This window comes from Halyomorpha halys, unplaced genomic scaffold, assembly GCF_000696795.3.
Source record: "Halyomorpha halys isolate HHAL.00 unplaced genomic scaffold, Hhal_1.1 Scaffold1551.1, whole genome shotgun sequence".
NCBI lineage: Eukaryota > Metazoa > Arthropoda > Insecta > Hemiptera > Pentatomidae > Halyomorpha > Halyomorpha halys.
Genome location: NW_027109850.1, coordinates 36,661 through 55,843, shown reverse-complemented (window position 1 = coordinate 55,843; position 19,183 = coordinate 36,661). Strand labels below are relative to the sequence as shown.

The 19,183-nt window shown below is 30.5% G+C and overlaps 2 protein-coding genes across 2 annotated transcripts in view; one reads left to right on the top strand and one right to left on the bottom strand.

The window, feature by feature from the left end:
* The window catches only part of LOC106690014 (collagen alpha-2(IV) chain), a gene marked incomplete at its 5' end in the record, with an annotated part of 87,428 nt that extends 75,473 nt beyond the window's left edge, over window positions 1–11,955 (top strand). Inside the window, 5 exon segments of the mRNA XM_014435265.3 lie at window positions 3,325–3,495; window positions 6,128–6,313; window positions 8,289–8,466; window positions 9,881–9,995; window positions 10,652–11,955. Of these exon segments, the coding sequence (XP_014290751.1) occupies window positions 3,325–3,495; window positions 6,128–6,313; window positions 8,289–8,466; window positions 9,881–9,995; window positions 10,652–10,912 (911 nt within the window).
* Window positions 11,956–17,963: 6,008 nt separating this feature from the next.
* Prosbeta2 (Proteasome beta2 subunit) overlaps window positions 17,964–19,183 on the bottom strand; it is a 20,665-nt gene continuing 19,445 nt past the window's right edge. Inside the window, exon 6 of the mRNA XM_014435266.3 lies at window positions 17,964–18,170. Coding sequence (XP_014290752.1) covers window positions 18,047–18,170 — 124 coding nt within the window. The 3' untranslated portion in view covers window positions 17,964–18,046. The remainder of the gene's footprint in view (window positions 18,171–19,183) is intronic.

Here is a 19,183-nt window from a genome sequence, read left to right as displayed (position 1 = left end):
AAAAAAAATCGTAGAGGAGTTATAATTTATAAAGAAGGCAATATGCTTTTAAAAATTCAAACACTCATGTAATTTTAGCTTCCTCATCTGCGAGAGCTTCGGATAAATTTGGGGTCAGTCCTATTCTATTTATTGTTGGCAAATAGTGAGTACACTCTTCAAAAATATGTCTAATCATAAGAATGGACTGACAATATTTGCACATTGGAGGTGGCAGTTTTCTGATCAGGTGAGAGTGTGTGAGGAGAGTATGACCTATTCTCAAGCGGGCTAGAGCAACCTCCTCCCTGCGGCTGTTGTGGTAGGATGTCGACCATGGTTTTACTGATCGTTTTATTTCTTTTAATTTACTCGGAGAAGAGCTTTCATCCCACTTGGCCTGCCATTTTTCTAATATTTGTAATTTAGGGGGTGTACTGAGTTCTGATGGGGTAAGAACGGCGGTGCCTCGGCCAGGGAGCGTGAGTGCCTCTCTGACAGCTTTGTCTGCGAGCTCGTTACCAATAATGCCAATGTGGCTTGGAGCCCATATGAAAATAATGAATTTACCTTGCTGTGATAATTTTAGAAGAAAAGATTGAATTCTTATGATGAGTGGATGTTCAGGGTACATGTTTCTCAAACTTTTTAGAGAGCTTAACGAATCTGAGATTATTACTATAGTCTTCTGAATTATTGAAAAGCAAAAATGGAGGGCTGATGCTATCGCGTGGAGTTCGGCAGTGTATACTGAGCATAACTTATGTAATTTAAACTTGTGGGTTGAATCGTGAGTGACAAAAGATGAAGCGGTCGAGCTTTCGGATTTGGAACCATCAGTGTATATTAAAAAATAATCCGGAATATTTTCTAGAAGACGTGACAACCGTTCTTTATACTTGACAGATGTGGTATTTTTTTTGTGCATAAGTGACAGATGTAGCATTGTTACAGGTTGTTTTAGAGTCCAAGGTGGGTTCTGAATTTCAGGCTTCATTATTGGAATCGTTCTAAGTGTAGAGATAGCCAAAGTGATTCTTTCTGCCAGAGGGAGTGTTGGGTTTCGTTTCTGCCGAAAAGCTATGGAGAATTTAGGTCGAAAAATATATTTGTAAGTTGGATGATTTGTTTGTTCAAATAATTTGGAAACATAGTTAATAGCTAGTTTTTGTCTCCTAAATGATAGCGGAGGTAGGCCTGCTTCAGAGCAAATGCTGAGAATGGGACTGGTCCTGAATGCACCGGTAGCAAGCCGGATACCCGTATGATGTACTGAATCGAGCTTGGCAAGAGTTCGGCGACGTGCAGAGCCAAGACAAAAGAACCATAATCTAGCTTGAAACAGACTATTTATCCAACAGGAAATTTATCCCTAATGTAATATAAAGTTTTAACATGGTAGATCGATCCGAACCCCACGATGTACCGCTAAAAAACCGGAGTATATTTAATTTTTTTGTTGCGGCTGGCCTTAATGATGGAATGTGCGGTTCCCAACTTAATTTATAATCAAATATAAGGCCTAGAAATTTATGATGGTTTTTGTGAGGAATTGGTAAATTTCTTAGATGTAGTATGGGAGGGAAAGGCGTATTTCTTTTTCGACTAAAGTGAAGACATGCAGTTTTTTCTGTGGAAATTTGTAAGCCAATAGATGTAGACCAGTGATTGATTCTGTCGATGACTTCTTGCAATTTATTTTTAATGGTATTAATGTCATCCGACCTGCAAACAATTGCTAAGTCATCAGCAAACAGTAAAGATTTGACGCCTCCTGGTAAATTGAGTCCTAGATCATTTATGGCAACTGAGAATAAAGTGGGGCTAAGAACACAACATTTAATAAATGTTATTAAAATAAAAAGTTATTAAATAACATTTAATAAATGTTTTAATCTATAACAATAAAACATTTATTAAGTAATGAGAAGCACATTACCTTCCTAAAATATGTATTTGATTATTGAATAATTGAAAAGAAAAGATTTTGTTTTTGGAACAAAAAAAATATATTATTTACAGACAACTATACTTATTTTAAAAAATCATCTAAACTTTTCACTTAGACCTTGGAACATCTTTTAATAAGGCATGATGATTCTCTCTTTTCATTATTTAGAGACTGTTAGCTGTTATCTATGGCAAGAACTTTATTATTTTAATGGATGAAACATTTTATTATTATCTGGCCCTTTGGTCCTTTGAAGCAGGGCCTTCTCAGCAATAGACTTCCATTCCATCCTGTTCTAAGCGTGACTCCTCCATCTTCGATTCCCTAGCCAGTTCAGATCCTCCTCGACATTCTGCAGCTAGTGTAGGCGTGGTCTTCGTTAGGTGCCGTGTCTTCCACTAGGCACTCCATTGGTGTCTTTCTGGGAGCATTGTTTCAACATGGCCCAGCCATCTAAGCTGGGATCATCTGGTGAGGATCACAAGGTTGTCATTCTCACTACACAATTGTTATAGCTCATCATTCCTTCGGATTTTCCTTAACACATTCTCGAAAGTGGGTCCAAAAATTTTATATAAGATCTTATATTCCAAGCAATTTAGTAGTCATTCACTTGTGTCGAATCAGGGCCATGTATTACAGCCATATTTGGATACGTAGCTTATCTATGGCTACGTCTTGTAAACTTTGAGATCAGTTTTGCATGAGAGCCTGCAAAATGGGATTAAAACATGTCGGTAATAAAATTATTCAATACAAAAATCAATATTAATATTGATTAATGCAATATTTGATTAGTGCTATATTTTGGTTAAATAAAGTGTCTTATTTAATAAATTTTTTATCCAAGAACACTGAATGAATAGGCAAAATTTAACATCTGATCTTACCTCCCATAAGCCAGAATAACATTTTTTTTTTTTAAATCAAAGATACCGTTTTTCTTAGGGGATGAATTATCATCATCATCACAGGCACTACAACAGAGTACAGATCTTCATCGCTCCAAGATACCGCCTCCATTTCTCTCTGGTTTGCCCAAGGTTATCGAGAATTTTGATCTAAATAAATATAGTTTAAATAACTCAATGTTCCTCCCTACTCGGATGGATCTATCAGTGCCTCTTGCTTCATCAGTAGTAAATTAGCATTAGTGATCCAAAACATGATAAAATTCAGTTATTTCAACAATTTTCAAAAATCTATATTAAAACAAATCAAGAAAAAAAGTAGTTAGTTTATTTGTTTATTATTATTAATAATAATATAATAAATATACAAAGAATTTTGTGAATCTGAGAGATAGAGGTGTAGGCCTCTGTCGATTTCGTATAACATGACCCTAAAGGAGATTTTAATAAATAAGTAAAATTTAATAAATATTTCATCTGTAGGTATGCCAGGAATGGAAGGGGTCCCAGGACTCATTGGTTCACCAGGGATGGATGGTATACCAGGCAATAGTGGTCCAGCTGGCAGAACAGGACGTCCTGGTGAACAAGGTGATCCTGGCATGCCTGGTATACCAGGTATACCTGGTAGAAATGGCACTGTTGGCATTAAAGGTAAAAACTTTGTTTTTCAGTATTAGCATACAGGTATTCGCTTGATGTCAAATTATCCACTAGTTTTACTTACTTTTTTTAGTATAAGACATTTTGATACAATAGAAGTAGGGTATTATGTATAAGAATATTCAAAATATGAGATTATAAGTTTGAGCAGTGTACAATAATTTTGGTGGTTCTGTACTATACTTTATCAAAGAAAATCATCACCTGAAAGTTATTCAATACATTGAACACCTTTTTCATCTATATAAATACTTTAATATAATTTTATGATGAGGCCATGATGTTACCTACCCCCTGGTAGGATTATTTTTTTTTTTTACATTTTATGATAGATTCTAGAAATGAATTTAAACCTTCTCACTCTGGTTAGAGTAGGTTGAATACCACAAAAACAAATACATCTTTTAATAATCAACTTCAATAAACAAAAAATAAGAAATAATATACTTGGTCTTGTTTTATAAATAATGGAAACAGTAGGAACATTATCCTCTTGAAGTGAAATAATAAAAACATGCACAAGCAAAACAAACTGAAGAATTAAAAATAATTTCATAATCAGGGACATAGTCTTTCACTAAATAAATAATTATCTGAGTAAATAAAAAATTGTCTATTCTTGTATAGAAAGTTGAATGGTTCGATGGATGAATAGAGAGGGGGGACGAAAGTAAAATTTCAACCACCAGCTGAATATAATGATAAATTCCCAAGTTACTTAATTTACACTCCTACTGGAAGTTTAAATCTGGTCATTAGTTTTCTGTTCAAAAATTTAACTATTTGGTATAATGATGAGAAGATTGTGGATAATATATATGAGGAGAAAATGGTTGGGTATGGTAAGAGAATAACACAAATAAGCTAAAAAAACTTATTTAATAGTGCCAAAGTTTCGGCCAGAATTTCTAGCCTTCATCAGGGCTAAGAATGAAAAACATGATAACTGAAAATAAATAATATATAGAATGTTTAAAGTAAATAATTGTATAGAATAAAATTTAATAAAAATAAACTAATGAATGAAGTGGAATATAAAACATATGTGTATGGGTAATTAAATATGTAAGTAAAATAATATAATTAAGGAAATAAAGTTATATAATACAAAGAAATATGAATATTTTAATTTAATAATTATTTAAAATTAAAGTTATGGAAAAAAATAAACAGAAAGAAAATATAGGTAAGTACGCTACTAGAATAAAGAAACAAAATATAAAGTTAAGTAAGAAGTGATTCGAATATTTTTATTCTATTTCTAAATAAAAATATGAATCAACATCAAAAATATAATAAAATAAAACTGATCAAATAATAAAAAAGTAATTTATATACAAGACGAAAAAATTAAATTTAAGTAACAATAAAATGAAGACACGTTCACACCTATATTCAATATTTACATTCTGCCTGGGGAACCCCAAGCCAAGTCTTGTCACCCCCGTGTGGAAGGCAAAGCAGGGCTCCAAGAGACCCTACCTGGATCACTTATTTAACTATTTAGGTTTTTTCTTTTTGAAAGCAGCAGTAATTGTTTACAAAACCTTTTTTTGAATACCCCATTAACAACCAGAAGAACAAAGTATCCTTGGGAAGCAAATTCTTCTGGGAAGTGGTAAGAAGAAGAAGGAATCTGTTTGTAAAACTTATTTTAAAGCGACTATTTAAATTTAATTTCTGTTGATGCTTAATTTTATAACAAAGTTTGATCAACTTGGGACAAGAGAACCTTCATCCTATTAAATAAACAATTCCTAATCAATAATTATACTTATAAACAATTTTTTAAAAATTCTTTATTGCCTTCGGGCAATACAAGGATGAAAATATATTTGCCAGGATATATGCATTGTATTGTAGATATATATTTGTATTTCTTGAAATGAATAAAGAGGGTATGAAAAAAATAAATATTCTTTACTAAAATACATGAAACCGCTCTTAAAATTAGTCCCCCTACCAGGATAGAAAGTCTTGGAGAAAACAAAATAGCAGCAGATGGAATGTTAAGGTCAACATTATGTAATTGTCTCACTAATTATTACTTTGGATAATTTAAAAGTTATGAATAGTTTAAGATCATTGCAAAGTCAACCATTTATAGAGTTTGGATGACTTTATACTTTGAGGCCTGTAACTGCATTTATATCAGTAAATAGTTAAAATTTATTTGATAAGCATCTACCATGGAGAGCTTAGCACTTCCCTGTTTTATTTTGTTTTTGTTTTTTTGGCTTAGTTATTTATCTTACAAGAAAATTAGTTGAATTTCCATTATTTGACTTAAGTGAAAGATTTCCCACAGTGGGAAAGAGAGATTTGTTAAGCTTACAGCCAATTATACAATGGTGAACTCTAGATTTAATTAAGTGTATTACATCAAATTTACTTAATGTGTGTTTTTTAAAAATACAATTGTAAATTGCAATAAATAAATAGAAAAAAAAGATATTTAATTAAATAAAAACCCAAAAATATCTGTGAAATGTGGAGTGAAGTAATAGAAAACTGGCATATAAATAAGATGTATGTTAATAACCTACTAATAATTTTGAGATATGACCAACAACATTTAAATTTTTGTTTTCTTTCTTAAGATTACCCAAATGTTCATTTTTAGGAGTAACTGGTAGTCCAGGACCAGCTGCTCCAAACTCCAGAGGACCTCCTCATAGAGGATTCTTCTATACTATTCACTCGCAGAGTGAAATGGTGCCCCAATGTCCTCAAGGATCTTCACTGATGTGGACTGGTTACTCATTACTGCATTTTATGGGTGATGCAAAAGCTCATGGCCAAGACCTTGGTAAGTGCTATAACATTAATTAAGGCTAGATTGTTGGCCTGATTGAGTCTAAAAAGTGCCACTTTATATCATAGATTTTTCCTCTTTTTTTTCCCCACTTTTTTGGAAAACGCTCAAACGATTTTGATTAAACTTGTTTCATCAATGAACAATTAAATGAACTTTCATTTTAACTAGGCCTTATTGAAATAGCCTATCAGGACTGCTTCATCTAAAGTATCTTTAATTTTGTTTATTTTAAATAATTAATTATCTGTTATTGTTAGTGATAATAATAAATGGATAATTATACACTATGAAAGAATTATAATATATATGAAAGAACAGTAATTAACTAAGGAGAAATATTTTTTGAGATGGAAAAAAAATATTCCACAATAAAGTGTAGTAGTGTAGATGTATATTATGCTCTTAGAATGCTGAAGATTTTATAAAAATTAGTATCTTATATACAAAGTAGTAGACGGTAATGGAGAGTGAGGAAAAATACATAAGTAAATTGAATTTATTAATAAATGGTCTCATGTTTCCATGATAACTCTTAGTAAGGCGAAGGCCACACAGAGGTGACTTGGAAACTAGTGGTGACTAACAAACCACTATTATAGTGCATCTAAGATAAGTTTGCTTGGGGAGGGGACTTGCACACCCCCAGTCCTAGCTCCTTCTCCCCTTCTCACCATAACAAACCACTTCCCTCCTCCCATCTAAAAGGTTTGTTCCAAGATGCAGTCCTGAACTTGGTAACACCAAAGTGTAACCAGTCCGGACTGATAAACAGAAGGCTAATCGTTTCTTTAGGATATTCTTTATCTTTGACTGTTTCTTATTGATTTTTGTTTTACTTTGTAGGTAAATATATTGACAACTCTGTTATGACTTGCTATTTAAGAACACAATATCATCCAAGAAGTCATTTTTTAGATTTGATAATTATTGTGTTCAGGAAAAAAACTATCTTTTTGCAGTTTATTACTTTGTGTATTTTATCTTTATTTCCCCTGAAATTAATTTTTTAATTTTCCCTTATTTTTTGTAAAATGTCCCCCAAAGATAGGAATTTTTTATCATGTTTCAAGACATCAGTAGCCTGGGAAACTCTTTTCATAACAGCGGAAACATGGATTGGACCACTCAGCTTCTGTTTTCATGAATTTAAATACATTCATAATTACATTTTTGGTTCGAGAGTGGATATTTTTACCTCTAACCAGTTTACTTGACTTGGTAAACTTATAATATTACAATATTAATGAAAAATAGTTTTGAAGAAACTGATACAAGGAATTCCTAAATGTAAAGTTGTCGAAGTATGTTGAGGAAAGGTTAGAAAAGGAAAGAAAGTCCAGTCAATTGAGTAAGTCTGTTCCAAAAACCACTTCTGACTATCCAGAACTATATGGAGCAGGCGCAGTATAGGATTCAGGAGGGAAAACACCTACTACATATCCTCTGTACAGTTCCAGACAGTCAGAAGTGGTTGTTGAAACAGACCTAAGACAAAAGAGTGGAGGGTTGGTGGGAGAACGTTTGCCACTGCATAGCCCACGTTGCATCTGCCCCCTCCCTTTACCCGCAGGCAAACTCATCTTAGATGCCCTATATCAGGCAAAGCACAAGTACTATGTGATTAGTTGTATCCAGGCTCCAGGTTAAAAGTTAGTAGTCTCCTAATTTCCTCCAGTTTGGTCTTAGCCTGAATACTGAATCAAGGATAATGATTTATATTGGCTATTTTAATGCCAGAATTCCAAAGGAGAAAATTTCAATTTTAAAATCCTGCACTAAAAAACATAAAACTACTTTCTCTTTTATCTGAGAGATTTAAACTTTTGGAAATTTTTTTAATGTATATTTATATACTTAGCTCACAATCAAACCAAATTTCGCTTAAAAGAATGAAATTTCCTGATTAAACATTTGTTGTCCATTTAATGGAATAAGAACCAGCAAAATTATTAACTATTTGTTCTAGGGGCTCCGGGAAGTTGTCTGAGGTACTTTAGCACGATGCCGTTTTTGTTTTGTTCAATGAATAATGTGTGTAACTATGCTTCAAGGAGTGATTATAGCTATTGGCTGAGCACAACAGAGGAAATGCCTATCACAATGGCACCAATCAAGGCTCAGAATATGGAAAAATACATATCAAGGTGAGGACCATTATGACCATTCTCAAATTGTCCTTTTTTTCTTTCTCAAAAACTAAATTTCTGTCACCTTACAGTTCTATTTACCCCTCCATATTCATATATCCTCAATGAAACCCTAACATGACTGAAAAATTAAAATTTTGAAAAAATGGATTTTGAAGATTTTTATTTTTTATGAAAGTTCATTTTTTCTCACTCATTAGACTATTAAATGTATATTCATAGTAATGTTCTTTATTTACGTTTTTAAGTAAAAAAATAAGTTTTAATATAAACTAGGAATCTTGAAATTAATTTTTCTAAGGTTAGATTTAGGAGTTATGGTAGTATTACATATGAAGGTACGATATGATTGCCATAATTATCACTTTTGATATAAAAATATGAAAAATGAATACCAAATAAAGGTTACCTGAATCCTGCTTGATACAGATTGGAACACACCATTTGTGTTTTGGCCATTACTAAGCCTAAGTCTTTCTGTCCCCCTCTTCATAAATCAAGTTAAGGGAAACAATCAGTCAGGAATTAAACCTTTAGAAAATATAGGTATATAGGTATCTTCTCAACAATTTTAATTTTATTGCTTAATAATATCACTTATAACTTTATAATAATGTTTGTTAGGAATTTTAAATCAAATTTTCTGCCTTTCCCTGCTCTACTTTCTCTCAGTATATTAAGTTATGCCTTTCCCCATTTGAGGTAGGCCCTGTCTTTCTCAAGCCTCCGACCAGGTAACACAGTTACATTAGAATTACTCATCTTTAAGGTAAGATACCAGTGATCTAATTCCCCTTTTTTTATTTCATCAACTATCGATTAAATTATATGATTTAATCCCACCTATAAAAATACAGTTCATTCAATCCTAGACAATTTGTTTAGAAAATGCCATATGACATTCGCATAAACAGGCCAGGATCTAATGGGCCCATTAGCTTAATCCGGCCCCTGACTATTTATAGAATAAGCCAATACCATACCATAATGATGAATCTTAATCAGATGAGAAAAATCAAGAGCAAACCATTTTAACCGCAACATGAATTTAAAAATATAAACAATTAATTTTTGGAGAAATATCACGCATAGAAACATAAACTATGATTAATGTTTGTCTTTTTCCAAACTTAGATCCTCTTATTCATTACATAATTTTTTAATGAAATTATTTCTAAAAATAACAATTTTCTTTGTCTTGTCTGTATAAGTTCAGATAATAGTGAACAGAAATTGGCTTTTAATTCCAAGTTTTATCATCATTTATAAATTAGTACATTAATTCTTTTATAATTTTATTTATTGTCTTGGTCGTTGTTGACACTTTTATATTATAAATAATTTATTTAATTGAATGATTAAATTGAATTAAATGATTAAAGTGAATTTAATTAAATTTTCCTGTATCTAGATGTTCTGTTTGTGAGTCTTCAACAAGAGTAATAGCCATGCATAGCCAGTCCATGTCTGTTCCAGCTTGCCCCAGACAATGGGAAGAGCTCTGGGTTGGCTACAGTTTTCTGATGGTAATACTTCATCTATTACTTAATTATTAATAAACTATTTATTTATAATCATATAATTTCATTTAAATGTTTTAATAAGTTGCCCTTGTTCCACCCTTAGCTGGGATTTGCAAGTTATTGGTATAAATATAAAATTATAAAAATTCTTTAAATCGTTTAACAAAAAATAAAAAAATTAGCTGATAAGGGTGATTCTAAAATATCTCCACTTTCTGGGGCAAAATTTTGACACAGTTGACCATCTTCTAAAATTCTCTAATTTTTCATGTGGCTTCTTGGGAACATAAAAAACAGTATGCAACACAAAATAGAGCCCAATCCATTTTTTGGTGGGGGATTATACCCCAATTTATTTGTGTGGTGGACAAGAGATTAGTCTAGCTTTTATTTTTGTAAGGTTTTCTTTTTAAAAAAAATAGAGTTTACAGAACAGAAGTTTTTACCAAAAATGATTTCATTACAGGTGGAGATAATGATAATTGAGTGAAATTTTACAATTTGTCATCGGTAGTATATACATTTACCTTATTTATTTATTCTCTTCCTTTTGGGAAATACAAGTGTTCCTCAAGATTGCCACATACATAATTCCCTCAATACAATAGATAATGAATATACACAATCACATTCTCATTTAATTGATAATGTTTCCTCAGCACACTGATGCTGGAGCTGAAGGAGGTGGTCAATCACTAGTAAGCCCGGGATCATGTTTGAGGGAGTTTCGCTCATCACCTTTCATCGAATGTCATGGTGATGGAAAGTGCAACTACTTTCCATCTGCCTTTTCTTATTGGCTGGCTACTGTTGATCCAAGAAAGATGTTCCGCAGGCCTGAACAACAAACTCTGAAGCGTGGAATGCTTGAGACTAGAATTAGTAGATGTGTTGTTTGTATCAGAACTCGTAGATTGTAAATATATGAAGAGATATTTCCTACTTTTTTTGTGACCTACTATTGAGATTTCTAGAGAATTTGTAAATATGGTTTCATGTAATGTTACATATGTACCATGTATATGTTAAATAGAAAATTACTTCTACGAAATTTAACCTAACATTTTATATAATAATCAAAATAATCTTTGAAAGAAAAAGATCATAATTTTTTTTACAAACTTTATTTCATAAATGTGTGGAAGAAGTTAACAGGTGGTTCATTTTATTAATAGTTTAAATTTCCAATTATAAACTAATTTTGCCTGCCATAATTATTTTGTGCTGAATTTTTCAGTTATTTTCAATAGATTTACTGACAAAATTTCATTAGTTTTTACTTATGGGTGTCATAAATCTAATTTTCAAATAACATTACATTAATAAAGCAAATGGAAATTTGTCTATTTGATCATGAATATTGTGTGACCTTGTGTGTTAAATATATGTTGTTTTGTTTTGGTTTAATATTTGATAAAAATATAAACTGTTCTGATATGCAATCAGCAAATGTGAATCTCTGTTAATTTGTCTTTTTATATCCTCAGGAAAATGTATATAATTAATTGAAAAGTAAATTTCTAAGGAATGACTAAACATATGATTGGATTGCTGGTGGAAATTGGAGTGGATAAGGTGTTATATTTTGTATATTTTTCAGTTACTTAAAATATCAAAAACTTACTGGTTAATGAAAGAGTTTAACTCATATTTAGGTCATGAATCCATTAACAAAAGTTTTTGATGTCATGTTTAAATTGTAACTAATCATTCTTCAATTTATAAAATAACACCTTCATTCCCTCATATCTTCACAATCGCTATTCATTATTTTGTTCTATAAGGCTGTAAATAATAACATTTTATTAAAAAATATTAAATAGATCTAGTAATAAATGTGATAATATTAAACGTATGTGCCATGTATTTGTATACTATCAATTATTGTTCATACTTGTTACATCTCTGTTGGTATGAAACAATTATTTATAAAAAAAAAATAAAAATATATATTTGTTCCGTTTTCAGAAATTTAATAAATTATAAAACATCAATGTTTTCCCAGCCTACTAGATTTTCACAGCTTTTTACCGCCCTCTTTTTTATAATTATTTTCTACCATTCACCATCTAGATTGCCAAAATGTTTAGTTTATATTTATCAACATGATTTGTTCATGAACTTATCTATGACAACCATAATTATCAATTACTGAGAAAAACACAAATCACTTGCTTTAATTTATAAATACATCTTTCAATATACTTCAAGACTATTTGTCTTTAGGATTATTTTGATTTTCGCTTCCTCCCGACTGAAAGTGGGGAAGCTTTTTATTCATGCCAGAAATAATTAAAAAAATTATCTTCTCAGAATCGAACATTTTCTCTCTCATTCCTGGTTTTACACATCAAGGAACTAATTTGGTCTCTCTGTAGCCAAACATGTATTCCGACATAATTGATCCAATCGTTAATGGGATTTTGATGAAATTTGCAGAAATTGTGAGGGTTGGTATCCAGCTGGTCCAATGTAAATTTTATCTGATTCCACCCCCCTACTTTAATTACTATTTTTCTCAGCAATCCTAAATTTCGAAAATAATGTGTCTGATTTAGCCCTAATTTAGAAGGGAAGTTGTCAGCTAGTGTGAAAATAGCCCAGTATTAATTTTACACAATTTCATCCCATACTTTCCCTTCACTGTGCATACGAATATGTTTCCTTGACATGCATATTTCAGAGAGGGCTTATAGATTTTATTCTAAAAAGACAAATCAAATTTATTAAACAATAAAAGTAATGAAATTTATCCTTAGAACTTGAAGTATAGTTAATTATTTACCTGCTTACCCAATAGAAATGATGAGGAAACTATAACATATATAACTCATTCACAGAATAGTTTTACAAATTAAAATCGATCGATTGGATTTTTTTTTTATTGCCTTTAGGGAACACTCCTGGATAATATTCTGAAGTAGGCACACACTTAATACTATACAATTTTGTCCTGCTTAAAAATACTTAAAGCATTCTCACTTTTTCACTATTATTACATCTATTATGACAACAAAATTCGACATGGAACATACTATCCAAAGTATTATACAAATATTATTTTGAACATGTTGCATAAACGAACATCATATGCTTTAATTAGGATCTAATGGAACTGACAGAATCTTTTAGTACTATTTTTTTTATACTAGTGAACTGACTTAATTGTGAAAAACACTTCCATGACTTCAAGAAAAAAAAAAATAAGGAAAAATACCAATTGGCAAATCAATACATCAACTGCTATTTTACTTCATTTTGGATGGGAGATGAAAATACCATTATTCATTTAGGGCATAAACGATTAATAATGCCTTGTTTATTGATTACAGAAACATTTTTCTGTGTCTAAATTTTTGAGTTTTCAAAATTAAATTTATGTTTGCTCAGTACACTGCAATGGGCTTTTGTTATTTTTACAATTGCTTATGTATTGTTTTATGCTTTTGTCTAATTTTTCCGAGGTTTCTCCATTATAAATCATACTGCATCATTGCAGTCTATTCTGTACACCACATTGAAACCGTGTGACAGAGATAAGAAAGAGTTTTATTGATTAGGGTGCCCCATATAAAATTCAAATTATGTTTTATACCAATACTTGAGATATTGACAATTATTTTTATAAGGTTTACTTTGTACCATTGACTGGTAATGTCTAAGCCTCAGCTTTTTTAGAGGACTAGGGAATGAAAAAACGAGTATTGTATATTTTTTAACTAGATAATAATAATTAGAACTTCACACTGAAAAGGAAATGTTGGCCTCAAGGAAGATACATAATAACAAAAAAATAAAATTATTCACATTCAGTAACATATCATTCTTAAAAAACTCTGTAACAAAATTGGAGATTGATCAATAAAAAATAATTTCCATTAGTCTTATATGCTGGTCTAATTTTTTTTTTTGTTCAAGTCCTCCATTGAGGACCTATTCACCCCCAGAGTGGCAACATCAAGTTATTTCTCAGAGCCACCAAGAAATAAATTTTGACAGACCTAATATAAATTATAATTTCTTATATGAACAAAAACAACTTAAAATTTAAGGGATAAAATATAAACTAAATATAATATAATTATAATATATCATAAAATGCTTGGTTGTTGGGATTTTGATCGAAGTTCACTGCTGGTTTGGATGACTTCTTCATAATTATTTTCAGCTTCATAACTGCACTTGTATTGGCTTGAAATTTTTTTTGTGCTAAAATCATTACATTTATTTGATCATGATCATAATTAAAATGTTTAATGTTTATTTATATTGTCTATATTATTGCATTTGACTTTAAGTGAATTTTGTCATTTTTAAGAAATACTTAAATTGAAAAAATTTTCCCTGGTGAGACTAATATGGGTCTTCTACCCATGTAAATTCTTAGAAAGAACTGACTAGATCTATAATAGTGTGTGGCATCGGCCAAAAAAAAAGAAAATAAATGAACATCTTTTTCTCTTAATGTTTAAAATGATACGCATTACAGGTCTCTCATTGCTGTTGTATATCGCTAATTACAAGTGTATGAAATCAGCATTTGCTTTATTGAGACTGCATTGTTCTAGTCCCTTAACAAAAATCATTCAAATATTTAAATTTATAACCCAAAAATTAAAAAAATATTCCTTCACATAAAAAATGATTAAATAAATGTTTTATCAACATAATGCATTAATATGCTTTTTTTTTTCTCTGATCCCTCTAAAACAGAAAGGAACAGTGAATTAGTGAATGCTTTACTGTGAAAAAAGGAATAAACCATGTTGGGTATTACCTTTTACTACCTTTGGTATTTTAAGGTTACCTGTAATGTTTATTTATTATTTGTGAAATGTCCATTCTAAGTGGTACTATTTTTAAAATCCGGAGGTGAGGGACCTGCTCAATTAATATGCTAATTTAATTAATTAATATATATATATTAACTTTAGTGAAAATTACTTTATGGATATAATTATTTTTCTGGAGATTTATATTACATAAGTAATAATCGATATATCAAGGCTGAGATATGCACCCTACTACTTAAGTTTTTTGTTTTTTTTTTAAATATTTATTTACTGCTATTTAAAACTGTACATTATAATACATTTAGTAAACCTGATCTAAGTTAAATTGGAGTGTTACAGGCGTGTAGAGAAACTACCCATTGGTAGCACTCTAATGACATTTTACATTAGCTGGTCTCGTGGTCATCTTCTTTTCAGGCGCCTCGGAGGATTGTCAGGAATGGAAGAGGATGCAACATTAGAAAAGGGGGTTTGAGTGGTTAGAGAGTTTATAATGGAAGGAGTGATATATGGTTCGGGCTAGATCAGTTACATAGGGAACATTAAGGTCTTTATGTATGATTTTATTTGTGACAAAGTAAGGAGCATTGAGGATTTTGGATTGTAAGGATTGAATACGAGAGGAATTCGAAGGTTTAGTAGAGCCCCAAAGCTCAACTCCATATGTCCAGATTGGCCTTATTATAGTCATGTAGATCAGTCTTTAGTAATGGGTTGGAAGTTTAGACCGTTTGTCTAGTAAGTGCTGTAAGCCGAAATCGACGTGCAGTTTCCTGTCTTTTCAGTCTTGTGTGAGGATTCCAGGTTAATTGTTTGTCCAAATGTAGTCCAAGGTAGCGGATCTGTTCGACAGGGGTAAGAGTAACATCATTAAATGAAACTGTAGGGCAGCCAGTAGCTACTTAAGGTTGAAGTAGAATTACACTTCCTTTCTATTAAGGATAAATGGAAAACAAACTTTTAGGCAGATAACATCATTCTCCATCTCTAATTTGGTCAAGGTTATGACACAACCTAGTCAATCTATAGACAAACATTTAAAAATCATTTTTATGAAATTTGTAGTACAAATATAAGAATCTAAATTTGAAATTCATTACTTTTCCATAAAATTATGATTCTTTTTAGTATTGAATTAAATGGGTCATTCTCACAGTAAAAGACTATTCTGAATCTGAGTTATAAAAAAAAATATAAATGCGCCTTAAAAAAAAAAATGCCATCACAACTCGTGCTCCTTCAAACTAGAGGGGAATTTATTTTTAAGATAAAGAAAGGTAATAAAAACTTCTATGACAAGGATCCAAGATCATTTTTCATTAATGTATTGCCTAGGGTGTGGGGAGAAGGGCAATTTTTTAACTTTCTACTTCAAATACAAAGAAATAGAATGAGGTATGAAAACATGCTGAGATTTTTTAAATCTAATTTTTATGAGGCAAAATACAAAAGATATTTTGTATTCCAAGCAACGAAATACAAACTTAAAAAATATTTTGTTTTCTGAGGAATAAAATACAAAAGTGTTTTATATTATACATCATATATTTAAAATATTTTTATAATATAATACTTAGGGATTAATGAAGATACAGAGAGAAAAGCGTTACAAACATATAATATTTTTGAGAATTTCAAAACTTTTCTTCCAAAATATCTTAACAAGTTTGGAATATAAATAATTTTTAATTTAAAAACAATTTTGATCCTTTCCCTCTCTCAACCTTTATTCGCCAAAATTTTTCCGTTTCGGCCCCCAGGCCATTCTCAAGGACCTACCTTCAATATTGATGTCATTTATTTTTCAAAATCTTAAAATTGCAGGCTAATTGGGACAAAGGCAATTAGTCTGCAATTTTAAGATTTTGAAAAAGAAATTACATCAATATTGAAGGTAGTATCCTTGAGAATGGCCTGGGGGCCGAAACGGAAAAATTTTGGGGAATAAAGGTTGAGAGGGAGAAAGGATCAAAATTGTTTTTAAATTAAGAATAAACCACTCTCAAACAAGCATATATAAAATAATTAATCTTAAATAATTTTCTTAAAATATATTAGAAGTATTTTGTATTTGAAATAGTCTTTTAAAAATTATTTTAACTCACAAGTTTTGCTTAATTCTACTGAGAGAATGATCCATATGCAAGATGTTAGATTAGAATAAATATGACAAAAATAGAAAATAAAACATTCTTAACATCAATAAACATTAGAAATACAATTGGGTCATTTTATTTGAAATGTCTGTTTTTATTAATTCAGAAATTTAAAATAGGATTTGTGGACTTCTGTTGTTTACAGATCATAATGAGCCATTAATAATCCTCTCTTTTTTTATTCGATTTACAAGAATTTATTGATTACACAAGGTTTACCCAATTTTCGAGTAATGTTTTTTATGAGTTTAAACTTGGACACTCGGCAGCCACAGCTGCCAGAAACATTACCATGCCGTTCAGACCTCAGGAACTTAATGGCCAGCAGCAGTAAGGTATGATTTTCACTGCTTACTAAGCAAAAACAAGCCTTTTCTCGAAATAATAATCATATGTGATGAAAGTGGATTGCATATGACCACAGGTGTCAGTCAGGCCATTGGGTAAATATCGATGAAAGACCTGGACAAAATGATTATCAGGTCAAAAACTCATTTCTTTACAAAACCCTGAATTATTCAGTTCTGGGATTGAAAAGATGATAACAAGTTGGGAAAAATGTACAGAAAATGAGGATAAATAATTTAAATAATTTAAATAAAAATGTTATGATTATAAAAGTTGTTTTACTAAAAAACCTTTCCTGTGAAAACTGAAATTTCATATGAAACAACCCAATATTACTTGTCATATTACGGTTTATTTTATCAGGTCTGTCTTAACATTTTGAAAAATGTTGTCTGTTGTCTCAGACGTGATGGATGGAAAAGCAAATTGTGAGAGTGAAACACAGTATCCCACTCAGGTCCTCAGTTATTTTACACTACCTTACAAATATTAGCAAGTTGTTATTTACAGATTACAGATACCTGTCTTGAATAGTCCTGGTCTCATTATTCCAGATAGATAGGATTATTTACATTCTGGAATATAAATAAAAATATCACACATAGATTTTGGGGAAAGAAAATTATATTTCAGTTGCTTAAAAAACAAAGAAATGGATAAAACCTTTAAACACCTGATTTTAGAAATATTATTTATTTTCAACTTCTAGATAAAGAAACAAAAAAAAAAGTAATACAATAATATATTATAAAAATTATCAAGCAGATGTATCCATTGATTCCACTTCAGTTTTTTTTATTTCTTCTGATTCTGTAACCAAAGGAATTATCCTAGTAGAAAGAACTCCTGTAGTTCCTCGACGAAAACGATAATTATTTTGTCTGTAAAGTATTAAACAATTAAAAACAATAAATCCATGAACTTCCAAGAGACTATTGTCTCCATAGAAGTCATATTAATATTATATGTAAATTGAAAAATGTTGATTCAAGCGTAGACTGTATTTAAAAATTAATATATAAATTATAATATATTACTCTTGAATCAACTATTTTCAATTTGTATATACGGCACTGAAAACCAGAATGGACTACCCCACAATTTTATAACAATCAAGTTTGGAATGTCAAATCACACTACTAGTATCATGCCATATGTTGCATGTAAAAAGAATTTAATTGATTTCAAAACCATTCAGGAAATATGGCCAGTTTAACATATTGGACAAATGTCTTTTGATCTAAAGTTGGCATGGATCAAGTGGCTTGTCCACTGTGGCAAAACTAACTCCAAATCGAAATGTGAGGATTTAGTTAAAAAAAGCCAATTGTGATTTAATCACAATTTTACAACTTTATTAGAAATTGGGAAATACATTTTGTTTTTGATTGAGCTATGCAGCATTTTTCATTAAGTTATTTGTCGGAAAAAGTTGGGAAATAATAAATATCAATAAGGATGATTAAAGAAAATTATTTGGACCACATTACATTCATAATTTGTACACACTTGTGAAATGGAACATATATAGTGAGGAATTACTAAAAGAAGTCATTCCAACTAACTGTGAACTACAATTAAAACTCTCCCAGGTATTTAATAAATATTATAAATTTTTTTTAAATTCATGCGTTTTTAACATTTAAGTTAAGATTATATTTGTTAAATGCTAAATTATTTTTATTTAATGTTAGTAAATACTAAAGATTGCAATCTTGAAATAGAATTATAAAGTGAGAAGCGTGGGCTTTATAATTAATATAAGGTTTTACACCCAAAAGCCCCAACCAACAACAACAACTAAAGATTGCATTTCTATTATAAATTACAAACGCTTTCTCTTATAGTCATATAATAAGAACTTTTCTGAAAATAATTTTAAATATATATAATT